The following is a 21,456-nucleotide window of genomic DNA, read 5'->3' on the forward strand; positions in this document are numbered from 1 at the left end:
ATTTGCAAAGACCAATGCCCATCATGCTGACCACTGATGTCTCACTGTTCCCTTGTACTCCCCTGTCTGTCTGTATCCAATGGTCATCTCCTATTTTATAATTAGATTGTAAGCTTCATGAGGCGTGGACCATCTTTTTGTTCTGTGTTTATACAGTGCCTAGCACAGTGGGGCCCAGGTCTACAACTAGAATCTGTAGGCACCATGGTAATAATAATAATGATGTCTCACCAGCTGCTCCCGCTCTACCACCCCTTACCTCACTGTGCGCACACCCATCCTTCCAATCCTACCCTCTCCCCTCTTGGCTGCTCTACTTCCCCCTTCCTCACAATCTCTCTAGATACTTGAGTGGTCCCCATCATTGTAATATCTGAGCAACTCACCCCATTTACAATTTCCGAAACCCTCTTCCTTAGAGTGTTGCTTCATATACCACCATCCAATCCTATACCAACCACCACTTGATGAATCTTTTAATAATTTTTAAATAAGAATTCAGCAATATGGTTGTTGTGGAGTGGGAACTATGTTGATTTAAAATTGTTTGATATGAGAGGCTGTCAGAGGATAAATGCTAAGCAAAATTGTATGATGGGGTATGGTATTAGTTCACAAGTGTGCATTGATTCATGGCTCATGACCTTCTCCATGTTTCCACATAAACTCAGGTGCCCTCAGATTATTCTTTTGAGCTATTGATTGGATATTAGGACTTGGCACTCCACACGTTGGAATCAAGGCTGGTCAAGAAGTATTTATCCACCAAGATGATGCCAACAACTCTGCTTTGCTTGTGGAGAAGTCAGAGAATTTCAGCTGCACCCTCCAAGGTCTCAAAGACACTGCCTGCACTATGGGCTGGACATCTCATGACAGAAAACCAAAGTCAAGAACCCTGGAGATGGGCCACTGAAACCCCTGGTGCAGATGGGGTCAAGTACAAGGTCTATCTGCAAGCACAGTTCAAATGGTCACCACAAACCAGATGTTCTTTGACGAACAGGTCTTGACACTTCCCGCATGAAGTCCGTGTCTCGCTTATAAATGATAAAACATCTTTGCACTGAGACAAAATTCAGGATCTATCAAACCTGTATATTACCTTTATTGCTATTTTGCTATATGGTTCAGAAACCTAGATCCTCTTACAGAAAGACTTAGAAGCATTCCATATGTGCTGTGAGCACCAAATATTGAGCCTAAAGTGGTTTGACTTTGTGCCAAATGTCACAATCTTGCAAAGATCTGGCCTTCCTTCTATCACTCTTTATATCCAAAAGAGGTGTTGCATGCTCTTCAGCCATGTTACCAGGACAAAAACACCCCAGCACACTGTGCTCTCAAACTGTCCACTGACATGCAAGGGGGTACATGCCCAGACCCTTCCTGGCGCTGCCCATAGGGACCATCCCGGAAATTCATGGATTCACAGGATTAGGCCAGATCTGGGAACTTCTCTACATGATGCCTGGTATTGTGCCATGAACTGTGGTCCTAAACAGCCTATATGTGTTGGTTGATGGTATGTTATGGGATGAAGATCAAAAAGAACATACGCCGGTCAGTGCACAGACACACAGAGGCATGCATTCCTGGGCAGAAGTTCCACCCAGACTCATTTGGAACTTTGGGGTGGGAGGGTGTTCAATTTGAAGGATTGATTGATAGGTGGCTCCTGGAGAGGGGATACAAGGTTTGTTGGTTGTCTCCTGAGAGGTGAGGAAATACTACTGTGATTTTATTAGCTTAGGTTTTCCCTATCAGAGTAAGTAGTAGGAAGTACTGAAGGTTATGGTTTTGTTTGTGTTATGTTTACTCAGGTTCAATGGAAGTTTAGTGTTTTGTCAAATCTAGGAGTCAGAGGTGTAGTCAATCAATGGATTTTGAGAGATCTACAGGGCCCCTGAAATAGAGTTCAGAAAAAGCAGCCAAGCTCACCTGATATTTACAGGCAAGTGTCCTGAGAAGTTTAGTGGGTTAAAAAGGCTGTGCTGGTGACCCAGTACAAGTGCTGAATAAGATGTGTGTGAAGAATGGGACAGGTCATGACAGTGAGTAAATAATTTAAATTACTTCTAAATTTAGTTTGGTTTAAGAGACTTCTTAAAAAGGGTTCTAAAGTAAATGAGCCTAAGCAAAACGGTCCAAGAATATTGTCTAGCTTATAAGACGATACATCTATTAGAAATATCCTATTAGCACAGATCAGTTCATACTGACTAGCTATTATTTTAAAAACAAAACACAACTCATTTTTGTCCCTCTCAGACATACTGTACCAGGATAAGCTGCAGGAACCCTGGTATTATCTTTCAAAACAGATCTATTTGTAACAAAAAGGCTTGAACTTGAACTGCCCAGAACCGGGAACTATCTGCTATATACTCTGCAGAACTCTAGTAGTTACATCAATTATGCAGCAAGCTAAAGGAAACAAGAATTAACTCACAAACAGAGACCAAACTTTGATCATCCCAGTTCCTGCACTCTTTAATGTTTAATGTCAAATTCCTTATAAATTCTTTAATGTAAAAACTACCTAAAACCATTTGCCACTACCACCATTTCCTGGTTGAACTACCATCTTAAAATTGTAAAATACCACTTTATTATATGATTTAGAATTATAATAAATTAGAATTAGACAGACAGACCACATGACTGATATTCTCACTTGAGTTTTATGCACATGCAGTGATCCCACAGGCAGAAATGCACTTACCAACACACTTTATTTTGAAAGGATCTCTGACAAACAAATCTCTTAACAATTCATTGGGTATTCCAATTACTGTGCAGGCTGACAGTAGGGTATGAAAGGAGGTGCTAGGCCATGAGAATTTAAACTCTATCTTGTAGTCTACCAGGACAAGTGCTGCATTTTAAATGTTTTTGTCCAAAAACACAATACATTTTTTTAAAATAATGAAAACAGAGTTCAAGCATCTATCTCAATCGCCTACCAGTTTTGTGAAAGAAACATTTACAAACAAAAAGGAACTTGTTACAAATGTTCTGATGCTTATTTAGCAGTTTTGTATTCTGTAAGAAACAATCAACTTCTCAGACGTATTATAGCACCATTGTTTGTCTATCATAAAATGTAATCTATCAGAAAATGAAAAAGTTGAATTCCTATCCTACAGAAAAGATGCTGGAAATATAAATATAATGTAAAAGGAATGAATATATATATGAAAAAATAAAGTGATGCCTTCTTCTGGATTTCTCAATTCATTTTCTCTTTCTATACCTGTCTCCCAGAATTTAAACTCTGGGCCAGGGAGTCTCTTAATTTCTGCTTTAGGCAGGCAATAAGCATAATGTTGACTCTTGATATTAATGATAAAAGGTTTGTTACTTAAAAGAAGCAAAATAAATCATCAGGAACTGAAAGCTGTTGAGTCTATCCCCTTTCCCCCACCAAAAAAGAGTGTAACATCTCTGTAGAATGGCTTAGCGGTTTACTCTTTATCAGGATAAAGTGTTAAACTATACTGAACAATTTCCTTAAAGATAAAATTTTGGATTTTGCTGAAAATGAAAGCAAATGTCATTTTTCATTCTCTGAATATAGAATCCTCTGTGTTCATGACATCTTATTCTACCACATTGAGAGCCAATGTAATATTTAGAAATAAATAAGGTAATGCTACATTTTATTAATATAAACTGATCTCCAATCTAAGCACTTTTACAGATACATTAACAAGCTTCCTTCTCACACACATTTTAGACAGACTGACATCCTCTACTGTAAATATGTTGGCCAGCTCTCAAAGAAAGCTAAGGGGGGCAGTGAACAATAACCTATGGAAGACAACTTCTTACTTTACTAGGAAATATTAACATATAGATTTAAATAGTTGTGCTTCTTTTACAGTGAAAAATACATCCATTTTTAGAAAAAAGACATTAAATAAAATTTCCACAAACAAAATGATTCCATCATGTTGTTGCACAGTTTGGAGTGCATTCTTCGAGCAATGTCGCTGAATGTTTGAATGCCAAAATTCCCTTTTTAACAGTAAAAACATAAAGATGGCATATGTTATGTCACCAGAGATAAAAAATATCCCTCTTAAAAGCTGTTGTGTAGTCTAAAGACCCTCTCTGTTGTTACATGAGTATTAATTCATCCTGGCTTATTTGCTCTCTTACCTTGAAAGAGACATGTTGTTCCATGTGACGTAGGAGCTGTGGCTTTTGGGCTGCAGTATAGTCACACACTGTACATTTAAACTGCTTTCCTGAAACAGAAATAGAAAACTTGTTCAGATATATTGCCTCTTCATATTTAAATACAGAAAGCTATCAATGATATTTCATGATAAAAATGATTCTCGACAGAGTAAGGACAACCAAATATTTACAATTTATCTGTTAGAATTTAGTATCAATACAGAGCTGAGATTTGCAAAATTCTGGTCAAATAGGGCTGAACAGAATAAGACAGAAAGAGCCTCTGCTTGCAATTTTTAATGACAGCTGTTAAACAGTGGCCATATTATTTGGGATAGCCCTTGGGAAAAAAACACTCTTTAGCCTAAATGGCCAGTGGACATCATTGCTGCTTTGCAAAAATACAGCTGCAAGCACATTTATTTGGTTGCAAATAATATAGTCCTTAAAAGACAGATGTTCAGACATGACTGTTTCAGGTGCTTGCCCCATCTCTGTCTCAATTATCCATGTTATGATTCATATACATTTTTATTTTTGACACTCACTGGATTTATTTTTAGAATAATATAAATTATTGCAGCTGGTCTTAAACAAATTATTTTTATTGGCATGTTTCACTAAAATCTTAGAATAATGACTCAAAAAGTCTTGAAAGGGGTACCTGCAAACAAAGACAAAAAGCCCCAAACTCTGCCACACAGAAATAAGCAAAATAAATATAAAATAGTATGTTAACATGCCAAGTGGTACTGAGGCTTTGTTATCAGACCTTTCACTTCCGTACACCTGGATTCAATGCCTAACTGAGGAAACAAACTATAGTGAATGTACCTTGCCTTGCCTGGCTAGTCTATGCTCAAAAGGGACTCATAATGAAAACAACAGAAGTGTTGCAGGCAGACTGGAAAAAATCCTATTACCTGGAAAATGGGGAAATGTAAAAGTGTTATCTGGTCATCTAGATGACAACAACTTCAAGCTATTGTTTGACTAGCAGATAAGTCAATTATGTTGGAGGCATCTGCCATGTACCTGGTGTTTCTAGTCAGGCCAGAGCACTGTAGTCATTGATGAAAAAGATATAATTGAGCTGTTACCCATTTGGAACATTACAGAACATAGTCATGGATTGACATAGCCTGAATTTCACTGGTTGGAAGCTGAAGCTATGCAAATTCAGACTAGAAATAAGACACAACATTTATAGCAGTGGTTGTAATTAACTATTGGAACAATTTACTTAGGAACATGACTGATTCTCCATCACTTGAAGTCTTCAGCTTTCTAAAAGCTATCTCATAGCTCAAATAGAAGTTATGTGTTTGGTGCAGAAATTAACGGGTGAGGTTCTGTGATCTGTGATATGCAGGCAATCAGACTAGGGGATCATAATTCATATGGTCCCTTTTGGTCCTTAAAAAAGCACAGAATTATAAAAAAGTAGGGCTGGAAGGGAACTTGAGAGGCCATCTAGTCCACCCCGTGTGCTCAGGCAAGACAAAATATATCCAAGCCATTCCTGACAGGTGGTTGTCTAATCTATTCGTAAAAATCTCCGCAGCCTCCTTTGGAAGCCTATTCCAGTTCTTAACTATCCTTATAGATAGAAAGATTTTTCTGGTATTTAACCTAAATCTCCCTTGCTGCAGATAAAGCCCATTATTTCTTGTCCTACCTTCAGTGGACATGGAGGGCAATTGATCATGGTCCTCTTTATAACTGCCCTTAACATATTTGAAGACTGTTATCAGATTCCCCCCTTGGTCTTCTTTTTTCCAGACTAATGATGTCTTTTTTTTAAACCCTTCCTCATAGGTCAGGTTTTCTAAACCTTTTATCAGTTTTGTTGCTCTCCTCTAGATTCTCTTCAGGTTTTCCACCTCTTTCATAAAGCATGGTGCACAGAACTGGACACAGCTGAGGACTCACCAGTGCTGAGTAGAGCAGGACAATTATCTCCTGTGTTTTACAAATGACACTTCTGTTATGCACTCCAGAATGATATTAGTCTTTTTTTGCAAGTGCATCACACTGCTGACTCATATTCAATTTCTAATGCATTATAACCCCCAGATTATTTTCAGCAGTATTACTGTCTAGTCAGCTATTCCCCATTATGTATTTGTGTACTGGACTTTTTCTTCCTAAGTGAAGCATCTTGCACTTGTCTTCACTGAATTTCATCTTGATGAATTCAGGCCAATTCTCCAAATTATCAAGGTCATTTTGAGTGTCGATCCAGTTCTCAAAGTGCTTGCAACCCCTTTCATCTTGGCATCATCTGCAAATTTTATAAGAATACTTTCCATTCCATTATCCAACTCATTAATGAAAATACTGAATCAATATGTCTCTGAAGGTGGTCAAGATAGTCAAACGTGGAGACAATGTATTTCACCAATGGGACTGAAATCTCTCTTACATTTCAAGGAGAGGACCATTATTTGAGGCTTTGCAAAAGCTAGGACATGCTATGCTGGAACTCTGAAACTCAGTCTATTGCCCTATCTATTCGTTTTTTTCTTTCTTTTTTAAAACATTTGCTTGTTTTCTCTCTTTTTTAATACTCTCCTTCCCCTTGATTTGAAAACAAATATCCTTCTTTCTCTCTTCCTCCCGTCTCCATGTTCTTCTATATTCCTCCTTTCTTTATCTTCCTCCCTTAGTCACGAGTTCAGACACCAAAAGGATGGGACATATTAAAATGCACAGAGAAAGAAAGAGATCTCTTCCCACTGCCAGGATGGCCAGACCAGAGAGCTTTTTTTGTTCAAACCATTTTAAATGCTTATTTAAAAAGTTTTCAAAAACTAAAAGAACCAAAGCAAAAGTGGAAAAGGCAGATTCACTCCAGCTTGTCATGAAACAGGGCAGGTTCTTTACATTCTGAATCTTGTTAATAAAAGTTGCAAATGTTTTATACTGAAAGTGACAGCTCCAATAAAAACAGCTAAGAAAAATCTTGAAACAAATTTTTGCTACCTAATTAAAATAATGAAAGTCAGGTTGTATGCTTCATTTCTAGTCATAAACTGTAATCAGCCTAGACAATTGAATTGTTTTCTGTCATATCATTCTTGAGAGGAATAAAGCAGAGAAAAAAACCACTATTTTCCAGTGGTTAAATTGACCCTGCAGGGCTGACATTTGAACAAAAAATGCATGAATTCATAAGCTAGGAAGACAAGACAGAAACAGCAAAGCAATTTTTAAACCCATTCCATTTATTTGTAGAATAACAGAACAACACTGGACTGTGTTAGTAATTTTTGAAGTGCAGATACTTCAGGGATGAGGGCACCATACAATGGATGGTGTCACTATTCAAGAGGCTGAAAATCCTTAGACACATCATACAGCACATCTCCAAGTAGAAATGTTATCCTATTTGCCACTAGGACTTAAAGTACATGCAGTGTTTGAAGTGGTGGGATTAAGGAGGGGCATAACTGAAAACTCCTGGAGGTTTTACATATATAGAGTGAAATCCTCATACTGATGAAGTCAATAGCAAATCTCCCATCTGATTTCAATGGGACAGGATTTCACATACAGAATTCTGGAAAGGAAATAAAGAAGAAAAAGCAGGGAATAGAGAGGCAGGAGACCCAGATTAATTTATATCACTGAGAAATAGCAGCAGTCAGAAAAGCAAAGCCATTCCACATACTCCAGAGGTAGATGGCAGTCTTAGCCCTGACCACAAAAGCTACTGGGAACCTATTTGCTTCTCCTTGTGGCTAGGGTTGCCAATTTTGGTTGGACATATTCCTGGAGATTTCTTCACATGACACAGTGTTTAATTAAAGACTCCAAGACAATCCTGGAGGGTTGGCAACCCTAGTTATAGCGAAGACTTTAACTCGACCAGCTAGTGTGTTAAAAGTATCCAGGACCTAGACTACACTAGAAATTTAGAAGATGTTAGTTAAAACACCTTAGATAATGTGTCCTAACATCATACCTTTAAATCCTGATCTAGACACTATAGCCCTATTCTCATTACAGTCAAGTTTGGGTCAAGTTAAGGTCAACCCAGTCTATAAAGTAGCACACCAATCACTTACTTGCACATATGAAATAGATCAGACATTGAACTATCTGATTTACAAACACAAAAAACACTTCCATCTCCAATGTGATCTGTGCCTGAAAATAATTGCACTTGAAAGTGAATGAAAACACAAAGGTAGTTTTTTAAATTAAGCAATAAGAGCAAAAAAGAAAATAAGATTTTACTAGATTTTCATAGTAAAACCCACCCTTATTTAACAGCTGCTGATACAGAATATGAGCATGCAATCAAAACCAGAAAATGCTTCTTTGTAAATTATGCCGCAAAATTTCCTTTTGATTCGAGTACATGGACAAAAATCAACAACTCAGCCTAGGAGGGTTTTACTTGGCAGGATTGACTTGATTCCAAAATACAGCCATTCTACATCATTTGGACTGACTCATTATTGTGCTACTGTTGATCCAGTTACAGCCCTGCAACCCGACTCCAACTCAACAGGACTTGACTACAAGTGTCTGAAAACAAGCTGACCCTCTCAGGCCCAGTAAGCTCTGATCACCTCCTAGTGTCTTGTGGTCTTGATGCAGTCAGCATGACCCGCCCCTGCTGGCTGCTGCCACCTTGCTACACTGTATGTGCTGCAGAATGAGTGTGCCAGCTAGGGGGACACCACCTCTCACTCTGCAGTGCAGACAGTGTGAAGAGGCAGAGATGGGGGTTGGCAGGAACAGAGCACGTAGCCACTGCTGCACTGATCCCACAGGCAGTGGGCAGCCAGAGAGGGATCGCAGGCTTGAGGCTCTATCAGCACAAGCCCCACGAACAAGGCAATGGTGCTGACTCAAGCTTGGGAGGAACTGGCAGGTTTGAGTCGGGCCAATTCCAAAACGATTTGACATTCTCAGGTCAGGTTGGCCATGCTCGGCTTGGGTATGGGTCAGACTTTAAAATTAGTCCTCTGGATCCAATTACATTGGTGCTACTGGAAAATGCAATTTTTTTAAAAAGGAAAACAGCAATGGGGAGTGATTTAGTGATCCTAGTGAATATTACAATAATTACATGTGCCCACAACATTTCTGTCTACATCTTCTTGTTTTCCTTTCACTGGGACACTAGGGTAAACCATAATTTGAAATATTAACCTCATCATAGAATCATAGAAGATTAGGGTTGGAAGAGACCTCAGAAGGTCATCTAGTCCAACCCTCTGCTCAAAGCAGGACCAACCCCAACTAAATCATCCAAGCCAGGGCTTTGCAAGCTGCACCTTAAAAACCTCTAAGGATGGAGATTCCACCATCTCCCTTGGTAACCCATTCCAATGCTCCTAGTGAAAAACTTTTTCATAATATCCAACCTAGACCTCCCCCACCGCAACTTGAGACCATTGCTCCTAGTTCTGTCACCTACTACCACTGAGAACTTCATCCTCCCTGGAATCCTCTTTCAGGTAGTTAAAGGTTGCTATCAAATCCCCCCTCATTCTTCTCTTCTGCAAACTAAACAAGCCTAGTTCCCTCAGCCTCTCCTCTTAAGTCATGTGCTCCAGCCCCCTAATCATTTTTGTTGCTCTCTGCTGGACTCTTTCCAATTTGTCCATATCCTTCTTGTAGTGGGGGGCCCCAAAACTGGACACAATACTCTAAATGTGGCCTCACCAATGCTGAATAGAGGCGAATAATCATTTCCCTTGATCTGTTGGCAATGCTCCTACTAATGCAGCCCAATATGCCGTTAGCCTTCTTGGCAATAAAAGCACACTGTAGACTATATCCAGCTTGTTATATTCAGCACTGTAACCCCCAGGTCCTTTTTTGCAGAAATAGGTTGCCTACCCCATTCTGTAAGTGGCCCACACTTTCCCTGACCTTCTTCTTGTTGCAAACATACCTGTAGGAACCCTTCTTGTTACCCTTCATGTCCCTTGCTAGCTGCAACTTCAATTGTACTTTGGCCTTCCTGATTTCACTCCTGCATGCTCGAGCAGTAATTTTATACTCCTCCCTTGTCATCTGACCAAGCTTCCATTTCTTGTAAGATTCCTTTTTGTGTTTAAGTTCACCAAAGACTTCTTTGCTAGCCAAGGTGGTCGCCTGCCAGATTTGCTATTCTTTCTTCACATCAGGATGGTTTGTTCCTGAGCCCTCTATAAGGTTTCTTTAAAATACAGCCAGATCCATTGGACTCCTTTCTCCCTCATATTAGCTTCCAAGGGGATCCTGCCCATCAGCTCCCTGAAGGAGTCAAAGTCTGCGTTTCTGAATGCCATGTCCATATTCTGCTGTTCTTTTTTCTTCCTTTTGTCAGGATCCTGAACTCTATTATCTCATGGTCACTCTATTGTGAAGTATACAGTGAAATGAAAATCTAATTTCAAAATAAATTCTCAGAATGTGATGGAAAGGGAGATCACAGAAGAGTATCAGTGTTAGAAGACAATCTGTTAAACACACACTCACCATCAGCAGTGTGGAGCAGTTTATGACTCTTCAAAGTGCCTTTTGATTTGAACTTTTTCCCACACATATCACACAGGTGTGTTTTCTCAGTGCTATGGCGATTCATATGAGCTTTCAGATTACTCTTGCTGCGAGTGGCATATTCACAAAGAGAACATTTGAATGGTTTGACACCTACCAACAAAGGAAAAAAATATATCACCTATCTTATGATTTTTATAAACTGTATATTTGGCTGGTGGGAGAAAGAGAATGGGCAATTACTGAAGAGAAAAATTGTTCTAACTGTGTAAGCAACGTAGCCAATAAGGCTAAAATTTTCAAATTTGGATGCCTACATTTAGGAATCTAAATTTATACTTAGATTAAGTAAGCCTGAAAAGTTGCCTGATTTTTCAGAGATGCGGAGTCCATAGAAGACCTATTGACTTAACTGGAAGTACTGCGTGCTCAGCATCTCAGAAAATTAGTCCACTTACTTAGGTGTCTATGTATGGATTCAGGTGCCTCATACAGACATGAGAGTTTGAACATTTTGGTCTGGAGTGTTTTTCACTGCTCACTTTGCTTTTTCAAGATGAATTTTTCCCACACACCCTCTTCTTCCACAAGCTAGGGTGGATGGTTTCCAACTTTCTGGAAGACAGAGCTTTTGTGGGTTAGAGCACACTAAGCTTATGGGAGGCAGGAATTGTAGTGCACAAGGACCAGGAATATCAGCTCATCATTAAGGCACAGACGAGGACCTAGAGTGCTAGTATAAACACCTGAAATACTGTTATGAGTCTAGTATTTGGAAACCAATGTATTTGCTCGTCAGCACGCAGCCCATTATACCCTTTAGGCAGGGAGGAATGGATACAGTATGGAAAAGACACTCCTCTTCTAGGTCACGATCAAACGCTGACACAAGACTTATTAATGGACTGAAGATGCTAAAAGCGCAGAATGGCTGCCATCCTCCACTTAGTGAATTAATTTATCAGCCTGACGATGAGCCAACTGTCACAAACAGACACAAATCCATCTGCTGTCCTAAGATTTGTAATCTGTAAATTTCTGCACTGTTAAATGTAGTCTGCACAAGCTCTGACACATCACCAGCACTTTTTCATGCTTTTCAACATTTTCTATCTTCAGTTTAGTCATCTAACACACTCTCCATCTTATTAATTTACTTAGTAAGTGATTAACATGCACAAATGCAAATAGATTTAAATTGTTTTATTAATAAATTTTCATTTAATGTATTTCTGGACACATGAATGGAGTGGTATTCATTTGTGAGGAATTACTGCGAACGATTGGCTTATAGACTATAATATGAATTTAGCTCATCCTTCCTTATTCAGATTTCTTTTAGCAGGCAACACTCTGGATTTACAGCAGTTCATGCATTCATAAACAAAGAGGGATCACAAACAAGTTCTGTGTTACTCATGGCTTGTCTATTGACACTGGGAATCACAAGAAGTGCAGTTCTATAGGAACTAGAGCTCAACAAACAGGTTTACTGAACCTTTACTTTGACTTCAAATAGAAATACTAAAGAGACAGCAGAAAACTTCAAATTCTCCTACGGCACCAGCTTGTTTACAGAGTACTAGACAAACATGAATAGGATGGAAATGTCATTCATTTTCAATTTATTATTTACTATATTAATTAAGGGACCATAAGTAAGGAATAGAAAAAATAAATAAATAATGAGGATTAAAGTTTAAAATTGAACATCATTACCTTCATGAGCCCAAATATGACGCTGAAGGTCTGATCCATTCTTCATAAAATAAAAATCACAATAGGGACATTTCACAGCTCTTTTTCCAATTAATCCTTTCAGTTGAACCCTTCTGCCGAGAATCTCTGAGATGGTGCTCATTGAGACCTCTGGAAAAAATATGCAAGAAAACAAAGAATTCCAGAAAGGTGTGCAAAGAATTTGCTCCGAGATATACTATATAAAATAAAATATTGCAGATTTAGATCATTCCTACTTGTATCTTTTTATGTAGCTTTATTTAAAAAAAAATAAAAATTAAACAAACTTTCCACACAGACAAGATTAGCTCAAAGTAAACAGCCTTATTAATTTATGGCTTTTTTCTGCATTAAGCACTGACTTGATCACTGTGTAGCCCTGCACAGTGACTTACTTCTTCAGTGACAAATAAGAGCCTTGGTGCACCATACGGTCAGAAGTCATTTTCCAGCTATGAACATTCTCAATAGTCCACTAGGTAACAAGGCAACATTTGTACAACAATATTTATCATTTTCAATGTCTTCAAACAGGTTTACGCCATGTGTTAAAGATTTCAGTTGAGATTTCCAGAAGAGCTTGTAGGAGAGTAAAGTTAAAAACCGGACAAGTAATCAGGTCTAAGCTACAGGGAATGAAGTCATGGTACAAGCAAAACCTTGTTTCTATTACTTGGTGTGAATTTTAGCTAGAGTCTGTTATCTCTCTTTTTTCCCTCCTTTCCTAGCCATTTGTGCAAGGAATGAGACCAAAAAATAACTATTCTCCCTTCTGTTCAAGGTCTTTGGTGGGAATACAGCATTATCTTCTTTCCCTCCCTTGCATCCAGTATATTTTAAAGAATGTTAGTAAGTTTCGAGGTAATGTGCCTGCACTCTGTGCAGTAATCCTGTAAACAACAAATAGGGGCGGGTATAATTGTATTCATTACGTAGTTATTAATATTCATTTTATAGGTGTCAATGTAACCAAATAAGGGTCTATGGGGAGTTGCTGGAAATGTATACAGTTACATACGGTTATGGATAAAAGGATTGTAAAGAAACCCCCTCGTCACTCACTTGCGGTGTCGAGGTGGAACGAGCAGGCAATAAAGGGTTCTGTCTCCCCAATCCACCCCCGGGACAACCTGTTTGATTATTTCTAACAGAGCTGAGCACCTTTAGCTTCTCTTCACTTCACTTTGAGTTGTGGTCATTCAACCCCTCTGACAATCAGACCCTTCAGTTAAAAGGAAAAAATGAATAGCCTAACACTCTAGAGATGTCAAAATAGTTTTAAAACATTAGACTTTATTATTTTATTATTTAAAAAATTAAAAATCACAGCCACACATGCCAAGAGACATTACTGAATGTTCTTTAAAAGTTCCAATTATTCAATGACGGACTTTCAGTGGTTTCCTATAATATGGCACTACATGAGAATGGTTAAATATTATGTGTTTATGACTCTTATCGTAACCAGAAACCTTAAGAATTGAGAACAAGTAGGGTAAACATCTAGAGTGGAATCCTAGCCCCAATGATATCAAACAGGCCAGGATTCTACATCTCTTGTCCAGAAACTTGGAACAAGTATTAGTGCTGGGTGGGGAAGCAAAAGTACCAGGTTTCCTACTTGTTGAACAAGAAAAACAGTGAAGACTGAGAGCAGGTTGGCTGACACCAGAGTCAGAGGGAAGGGAGAAGCTGTCAGAAATATTACTTTATGATAAATAAGAAATGATTGCAGTTTAAATTAATTTTTGATAAGTTCTTCTAAAACTCAAATCCTTTGAACATTATCATGTTTTGCCTTTCATCTTTATTCTCTTGCCACTGCATTTTTAAAAACAACTACATGCACTCAGTTCCAGCACTTGTCACTTTATGCTATCAAGATCTCTAACACCCCTTAATGTCATTTTGTTTTTAATGGAAATACGCTTGTGACAAAGAAAACCCAAAACCCACACCACACACACACACCCTAATGACCACAAAGAGAGGGTACGTTGGAAAGCATTATGCAAATATTTTTCTTTTAAAATCTAATTACAAATAGTCTTTTTGTATATTAGTTTGCAAAGGTTCTGTGTATCTTAGACATAAGGTTTCTTCAATATATCACTAAAGTGTCTCTACTAAATATACTGTGCTTTTTGCATAAGTTCTGATAGACTATACGCTTCATCTAAGGAAAAAAATATAGGCATTAAACAATAAGATTGAGCAGATTTTTAACCTTCCCTATTTTTATTAGTTAAGTAAGCAGCACTGGGCTAGCACTTTAAAGAACATTTTCTGACCCAACCAGCTCACTCTCCAGTACAGACCCAAGCAAAACAATACAGAAAATAAACAGTGGCTAAGTTATCACGCAATTGGGGTGGCTTATAATAATATATGAAGTAGACAACTTCTATTAAAAAAAGCAAATGTATATTAGTATACAATAATTTGCATATATTTTGATGTACCCATTTCTCCCACCCTTCATGTGTCTTCGTCATTCTTTTCACTATGCCCTCTTCAGGGTAAGAATGATGAGTCGCCTGACTTTCAATGGGACTTGGGTGCTTTTGAAAATGTTATCCCATATCTCACTACACGTGTTAAGAATATTTAGCACCCAATTCTGATTAGGGGCTTCTAGGCACCACCCACAATATAAATTAACAGCAGCAATATAGAGCATGTGGCACTGGTATGATTCTGAGGTGGGGAAAATCTTGCAGCGGTTACCGTTGAAACTAAGCATCTGGTAATGACTATTATCAGTAGAATTATACTGGACTATGGCCTGACCAGTGGCGTACATAGGGGGCCAGGTCCCCGGGCGCTGGCCTGAGGGGGGTGCCAGGCTGGCCTTTCATGACGCGCAGGTGGTGGGGGGCGCAGGAGCCTCCTGCATCCCCCGCCCTCCATGAAGGCTTGGCCCAAAGCGCACTTACCTACTGCTTCAGCCCTGCACCAGCTGAGATGGGGCAGCCTCACCCGCTGGCCCGGCAGGCCCTTCACAATGCACGGGGTTTGGGGGTGCAGGAGCGGAAGCACCGCCCCACAGCCTCCAGCGCCCCCCCACCCGTCGTGAAGGGCTGGCCTGGCCCGGCGCCCTCCCCCCAGGCTGGGGGGGTGAGGCCACCCCCGTCCAAGCCAGCACAGGCTGGGCTGGAGTGGTGGGTAAGTGCAGAAGGGGGGAGAGAGGTGCTGGGCCAGCCCTTCACGCTGGGCAAGGGGTGCAGGAGGCTGAGGGGCGGCTGCTCACGCTTCCGTGCCCACCCCATCCCACGCGTCATGAAGAGCCAGCCCAGGCCCAGCCCCTCCCCAAGGCCAGGGGTGAGGCCGCCCCCCAACTGAGCCAGCATCAGGCTGTGGGGCTGCTGGAGCGGCAAGTGCAGGGGGGGGGGGCTGTGTTGGGCCAGCCCTTTGCAACAGATGGGGGCATGCAGGAGGCTCTGGGGGGCACCCCTCAAAGCCTCCCCGCCCACGTGACCTGAAGGGATGGCCCAATCCCCCTCCCCAGATTGGGAGGGCGAGGCCACGCGTCCGAGCTGGTGCCGGACTGCAGCAGGAGAGGAGGGCACTGCACGCTGGATAAGTGCAAGGAGTGGGGGGCAATGGAGCCAAGCCTGCATTTGAGACCCCCCCCCCGCTCCTCACGCCCCCCTGCAGGTACAGACCCCCACCCAGGGGCAGCTGGGGGGTGGCGCCAGGACCACTCCTGCCCTATGCAAGGGGGGAAGTGAGGTGGGGGATGGGGGTCGTGCAAATGTAGGCTTGGCCTCCAAGCACCGGAGACCCTCCGTAGGCCACTGGGCGTGGCCTATTGTGCTGTATTTCAGACAGACAGTGATGCATAAACTCTTAACTGGTTCCTCCCCCAAGACACACTAGGATTGACCAGGACCAGCTAACATGTTTTTAAAAGGTGTTAAACAATGCCTACACTGGGTACCAAGCAGTGTTTAAAAACATGTAAATTAAAATGTATCGTCTACTATATATATTTTTTGTAAATGTCCTTTTTTTCCTCATTTAGACAGGGCCATTGTGATTCACCCTTTTATTATCATGGCCCTTTTTGGCTTGAACAATATTACTGAATAATAAATTATTTAATACTGAATAATAAATATTCCTTGATATATAAATAAGAATAGATGCTAGCACATAGAATTGTAAAAGAGAGTGTCACCATGAAAAGCTGGCTTTTTATTTAAAAGAGAAAAAGGGCTGGATTCTGCAAGGTTGTGAGTACTCAGAACCATATCCAGCAGTAGTTTTTTAGCACACAAATAGTTTCATTTACTTCGGTGGGACAATTCAGATGCTTAGTTAAGCATATGTTTAAGTGCTTTGCTGCATCAGGGACAAAGGGCTCAGCACGTTGCAGTGTAAAGCCCATAAATATCACACATCACGCCGTTTTAACCTGCCCCTAACCCACAAACTAGTGCATTGTATGTTTACAATCCAATCCTAAAGATCTGCAAAATCTACTGAAATACTAATATAACTAGTTTAGAATAATAATGTAATTTTTTTCCTGAGAGCAATCATGTTATATTGCTTACTCTAGGACAGTCTTTCTCTGTTGCACTAGACATAGAAATGTTATCGTAGTTTCTCTTACCAGGATGATTTGTCTTGATATGTGATTTTATAAGTCGATCTTCAGAAAATGATTTCTCACACACAGGACAAGAATAACTCTTTTTGTCCTTAAAGGAAAGGAAGAGATTACATTATGAGTTTACTGGTCTGACTACTACACTCGTTATGCACTGAATAATAGATGGCTCCCAACAAAATTATAACCAAAATGCTCAGATGTGAACCTCAGTGAGCATTGTGAAAAGCTAGCATCATTATTATAATAAAACATAATGAAGGAGTAATATAAAATTACCCTAAAAACCCATGTCATTAATCCTCGGATGATTTAGTGCTTTGATTTGTAGCACATGGGAAAAAATGTTAAATAAATTAAAGCATTATGATCTACCTAACTCTTTACAGAGTTTGGAGGTGAAAGATTACAGTACAAGTCACACATCAGAAAGAAAGTTGCAGGGTTTCATGTGAACAGGAGTATTCATTTTTTTCATCATTTGATCAATCCATCCTTCCAAGCCAAAGGAACAGATCTCACTGTGGACTTAATTCTGCAGGCATCAGTTGGCACAAACCTTTCCACCACAATTCAATGGGACTTTGCTTGAGCATAAGGGTGATGATGGCAGATTTCACTAGAAAACCAGGGTCTAAGGTTTCAAAATGCCAGATAAATATTCAGCACTAAATACAAATGGATTATTATTATTCAACTATTTCAAGTTAAAAAAATGTGTCAGAGTTTCATGTGGGTGTTACTTATATAAAGATTATACCATAAGTCAAATGGAATTGGGGAGAGTATTAGCAACATCTTTTTTTCTTTTGCATATATAAATTATTATTATTATTATTATTTTATTTTATTACAGTAGCACTAGAAACCCCAACTGAGATTGGGACCCTAAACATACAGTGAGAGATTGTTCCTGCCCAAAGTCCAGGGGACTTAAACACATCCTTAAATGCTTTAATGAATCAGATCCGATATCATGGGTTTATGTTACTAATACAAACATACACCATTATAAATAAATTGTTGGATAGCCCTTAGTTGTCAATAGTTGCACAACATTTTTCATTTGTGAAGGGGAGAGGAATTTTGGAAGGGATCTTAGCTCTACTTTACCCCCATGGAATACTCTATGAAGTGGGTCTGCAAGTAGAGCTGGAATCTCACTAACCCTTCTTGCTGAGCTGATGGCCACCAGGAAAGCAGTTTTGAGAGAGAATAAAAATAGTAAAATGATCAGTCCTTTGTGGGTTCCAAAAGAGATTTCAGTCAGGACAGAGGTGGCTCTCAAACTGGGGGGTAAGCATGGATCAGGCCTTTGATTGTGGGGAGTGAAAACAGTATGTAAGCCTAGAAAGGTGACATACCAACATTGCACCCAGAAGAAGACTTAATTGAGCTGATAAGTCTTCCTATTTGCTTCAAATGGAGGAACTGGTCCAGGATATTGCAGATAACAGCCTCTGAAGGATACAAGCCTTAATAAATATCCACGATGGAGAATCTTTCCTATTTCATCCTAGAAAGAAATCTGGTGGATGGTTTCCTGCTTTCTATTACAATGGCCTGAATGCCAGACTTAGTCGACTGGACCCGAAGAGCCTTCTCCACGGATAGAGGCATGAGGCAGCCCTCTTGCCTTTGCGAGTTCAGACAATCCCCATGCTGTAAAGGGACCTTCTTCTTCTTAAGAAAAGCTAAGTAACTGACAATCTAACCGGAAACAAAAATAGTCCCCAAATGGCAAAAGAAAGCATTAAGGACACTATATAATTTGAGTGTGCTGTACCTCTGGCAGTTAGCAACTAAAGGTAGCTGGGTACACTCATGCTTTTATATCATCAAAGGGGAAAAGGAGGGAGCGGCTTCAATGCACAATGTTCACTAGAAGATTCAGGCACCTTGGATCTCAGAAATGGGGACTATGCAGAAGCACCTCAAAGAACTATTAATTTGACGAGGAGGGCAAGAGGGAGTGACACAGCCCCATTATACCCAATCTGGCACAAATGACTTTGCAGCACCAGATTTCACACTATTCAAAATGATCGATATTAGTATGTTAACTTTTAATAAAATTCCACACTTTCCAATTTTAAGTGTTTGTATTTAGAGTTTTAAAAACATATGCAATAATAAAATTATTCTGATCTAATGGCTATTCAGTGGCCTATGTGAAATGAGTTGGTGGATATCAGTTTATTCCTGAAGCTCACCATATATCCTATTAAAAATGATGTTTAAACAAAAAATAAAATATATATTAATTAACAGTACAGGGCTGCTGAGCTTTTTTTGTGATTCATTGTGCTAATAAATATTTGCAGAGGTGCCTGGAGCATTCAGAAAGGCACATCTTATTTTATAGGTCTAAATAAATTGAAAAATTCATCAGACATGACTTTCAAAGAAATCTTATATTCATGACAAATAGAAATAGCAATGATATGAAAGTTAAATGGAAAAGCATAGCCATGTCCACTAACACTGCATAAAGGGTTGTACTCATCTATTTTTCCAACTCTGAGGAACATAGGTGCCCAATTTTTTCAAAACTGGGTGCCTAAAGTTAGGCATTTAAATAAGTACTCTTATTTATAATAGGCACCCACAGCTCCCATTCATTTAGGATTTAGGTATCTAATTTTAAACCCCAAGTTTGCAAACGGTGGTCATAGCACATTTCACTCTTGCTTTGCTTTGTGTCACAAAGGGAACATTCTTTTAATGTAGCTCTAGTGGCTAAATACTGTATTAAGTTAAGTTATATGCACTCAGATAGATATTTTTGTGCCTATAAACACACAGAGCTGTTTGTACTAACACATATACATTACAGAAACTTATAAATACATACCTATATCTGAAAGAAAATCTTATTTTCAAGTTACCAGTAAATGCATGCAGAGCTACAGTACCAACAATAATATTTTTCCAGGATGACTGATTTTTAACATCAAAGGCTTTCCACAAAAAAAAGAAAAAGTAGTCAAAATCTATTTCCTTGGGCAGTTAGAAAGTCATCTTTACTAGGTTCTATAATCAATACATGATCTTCAAAAACTGTGTTCTTTGTAGTCTCACACAGAGATTGCACTTCTAAGCACAGAGTGCCTTCAAAGTACACCTTGTCAACCTCCATAATCCTACAGAGTACATCCAGCTGAAGCTGAACCTTTCAGAGTTGTTTGTCCAAGTCAGTGCCACAGAGTTTCACAGGGTTGCATCTTACAGTTTGGAATCTAAGAATATTCCCGTCACTGTCCTTCTGAGAGCTTGTTACAGCACTAGTCCTTCAGAGTAACCCTGTCACTCTCAGAGACAGCCCTGAAGAATTCTTCTGTTACAAATTAAGCATTTCAGAGCATACCCAGGTCACAAATGCAGAGTCCCAAAGAGGACCCCCATCACAGCTCTAGCTCTTCTCAGTGCCCTTGTCATGGATTATGACAGAGCTGTTAATAGGACTCAGACCGAGGCTGTAATAATACCCCCAGCACATTCACAGCATCTGATTTTTTTCCTTTTCTAAGAATAGAAGTAATTTATCCCATGCCTCATCAGGATACCTGCCTTTTAAATGCCTTTGAAGATTTTTTGAAGGACACAAAGAGGCAAAGTATCCTGTGAGATAGCTCTACCTTTGTTATAGACTGGCGGCACAATCCAGTCAGCTACTTCAGTTTCAAAACCACAACCAGTTCCTGAGACTAAAAAGTTAGGTCGACCCAGCTACATTGCTCAGGAGTGTGAACAATCCACAGCTCTGAACAACATAGTCAAACTGACCTAAACCCCAGGCGTAGACAATGCTAGGTAGACAGAAGAATTCTTCCCCAGACCTCGCTACTGTCTCTTGAAGAGGTGGCTTAATTACAGCGATGGGAGAATCCCTGCCATTACTTTAAAGTGAGTGTCTACACGGAAGCACTACAGTGGCACAACTTCAGCAGTTTAAGTGTAGACACAGTCTTACTTAATGCCCCTATTAACCAACTTAGAGAAAATACAAGAAGCTTTAAAAGATAAAATAATTTCTATGCAAAGAAAAAGTTAGTTTTCTCACTCTGTGAAGACAACAGAATCAGATTCATATATGCTCTCAAACCTTGCGAATTAAACAGTCTATTACAAGCAAGTGCAATTTCTTAATTTCACTATGCTACACTTCATTGCAACATAAGGCCATTCACATAGTGACCTTGTTGCCTTTTTATTATATGAATGTATTCAAATCTTGCTACAAAGGAATCACAAGATATATTACAAAATCTACACACAAAGAACAGTCCATTGAACAGTGCATTGTTTCCCTGAGGCATACACAAGTTTCTAGATTAATTAAATGGCTAAATGTACTAGAATACAGGCATTTTAAAAAACCCTGCCTTTTGATATGCACTTAAAATACACCC

General features: G+C 39.5%; 1 protein-coding gene across 1 annotated transcript in view; it reads right to left on the bottom strand.

The window, feature by feature from the left end:
* The window catches only part of ZFAT (zinc finger and AT-hook domain containing), a 145,062-nt gene that overhangs the window by 51,406 nt on the left and 72,200 nt on the right, over positions 1-21,456 (bottom strand). Inside the window, exons 8-11 of the mRNA XM_067531650.1 lie at positions 17,048-17,135; positions 12,409-12,558; positions 10,669-10,842; positions 4,165-4,253 (exon numbers count right to left, since the gene is read on the bottom strand). Coding sequence (XP_067387751.1) covers positions 4,165-4,253; positions 10,669-10,842; positions 12,409-12,558; positions 17,048-17,135 — 501 coding nt within the window. The remainder of the gene's footprint in view (positions 1-4,164; positions 4,254-10,668; positions 10,843-12,408; positions 12,559-17,047; positions 17,136-21,456) is intronic.

Source organism: Emydura macquarii, unplaced genomic scaffold (assembly GCF_026122565.2).
Source record: "Emydura macquarii macquarii isolate MOO-44397 ecotype Brisbane River unplaced genomic scaffold, CSIRO-AGI_Emac_v2 contig_369, whole genome shotgun sequence".
NCBI classification, from domain to species: Eukaryota; Metazoa; Chordata; order Testudines; family Chelidae; genus Emydura; species Emydura macquarii.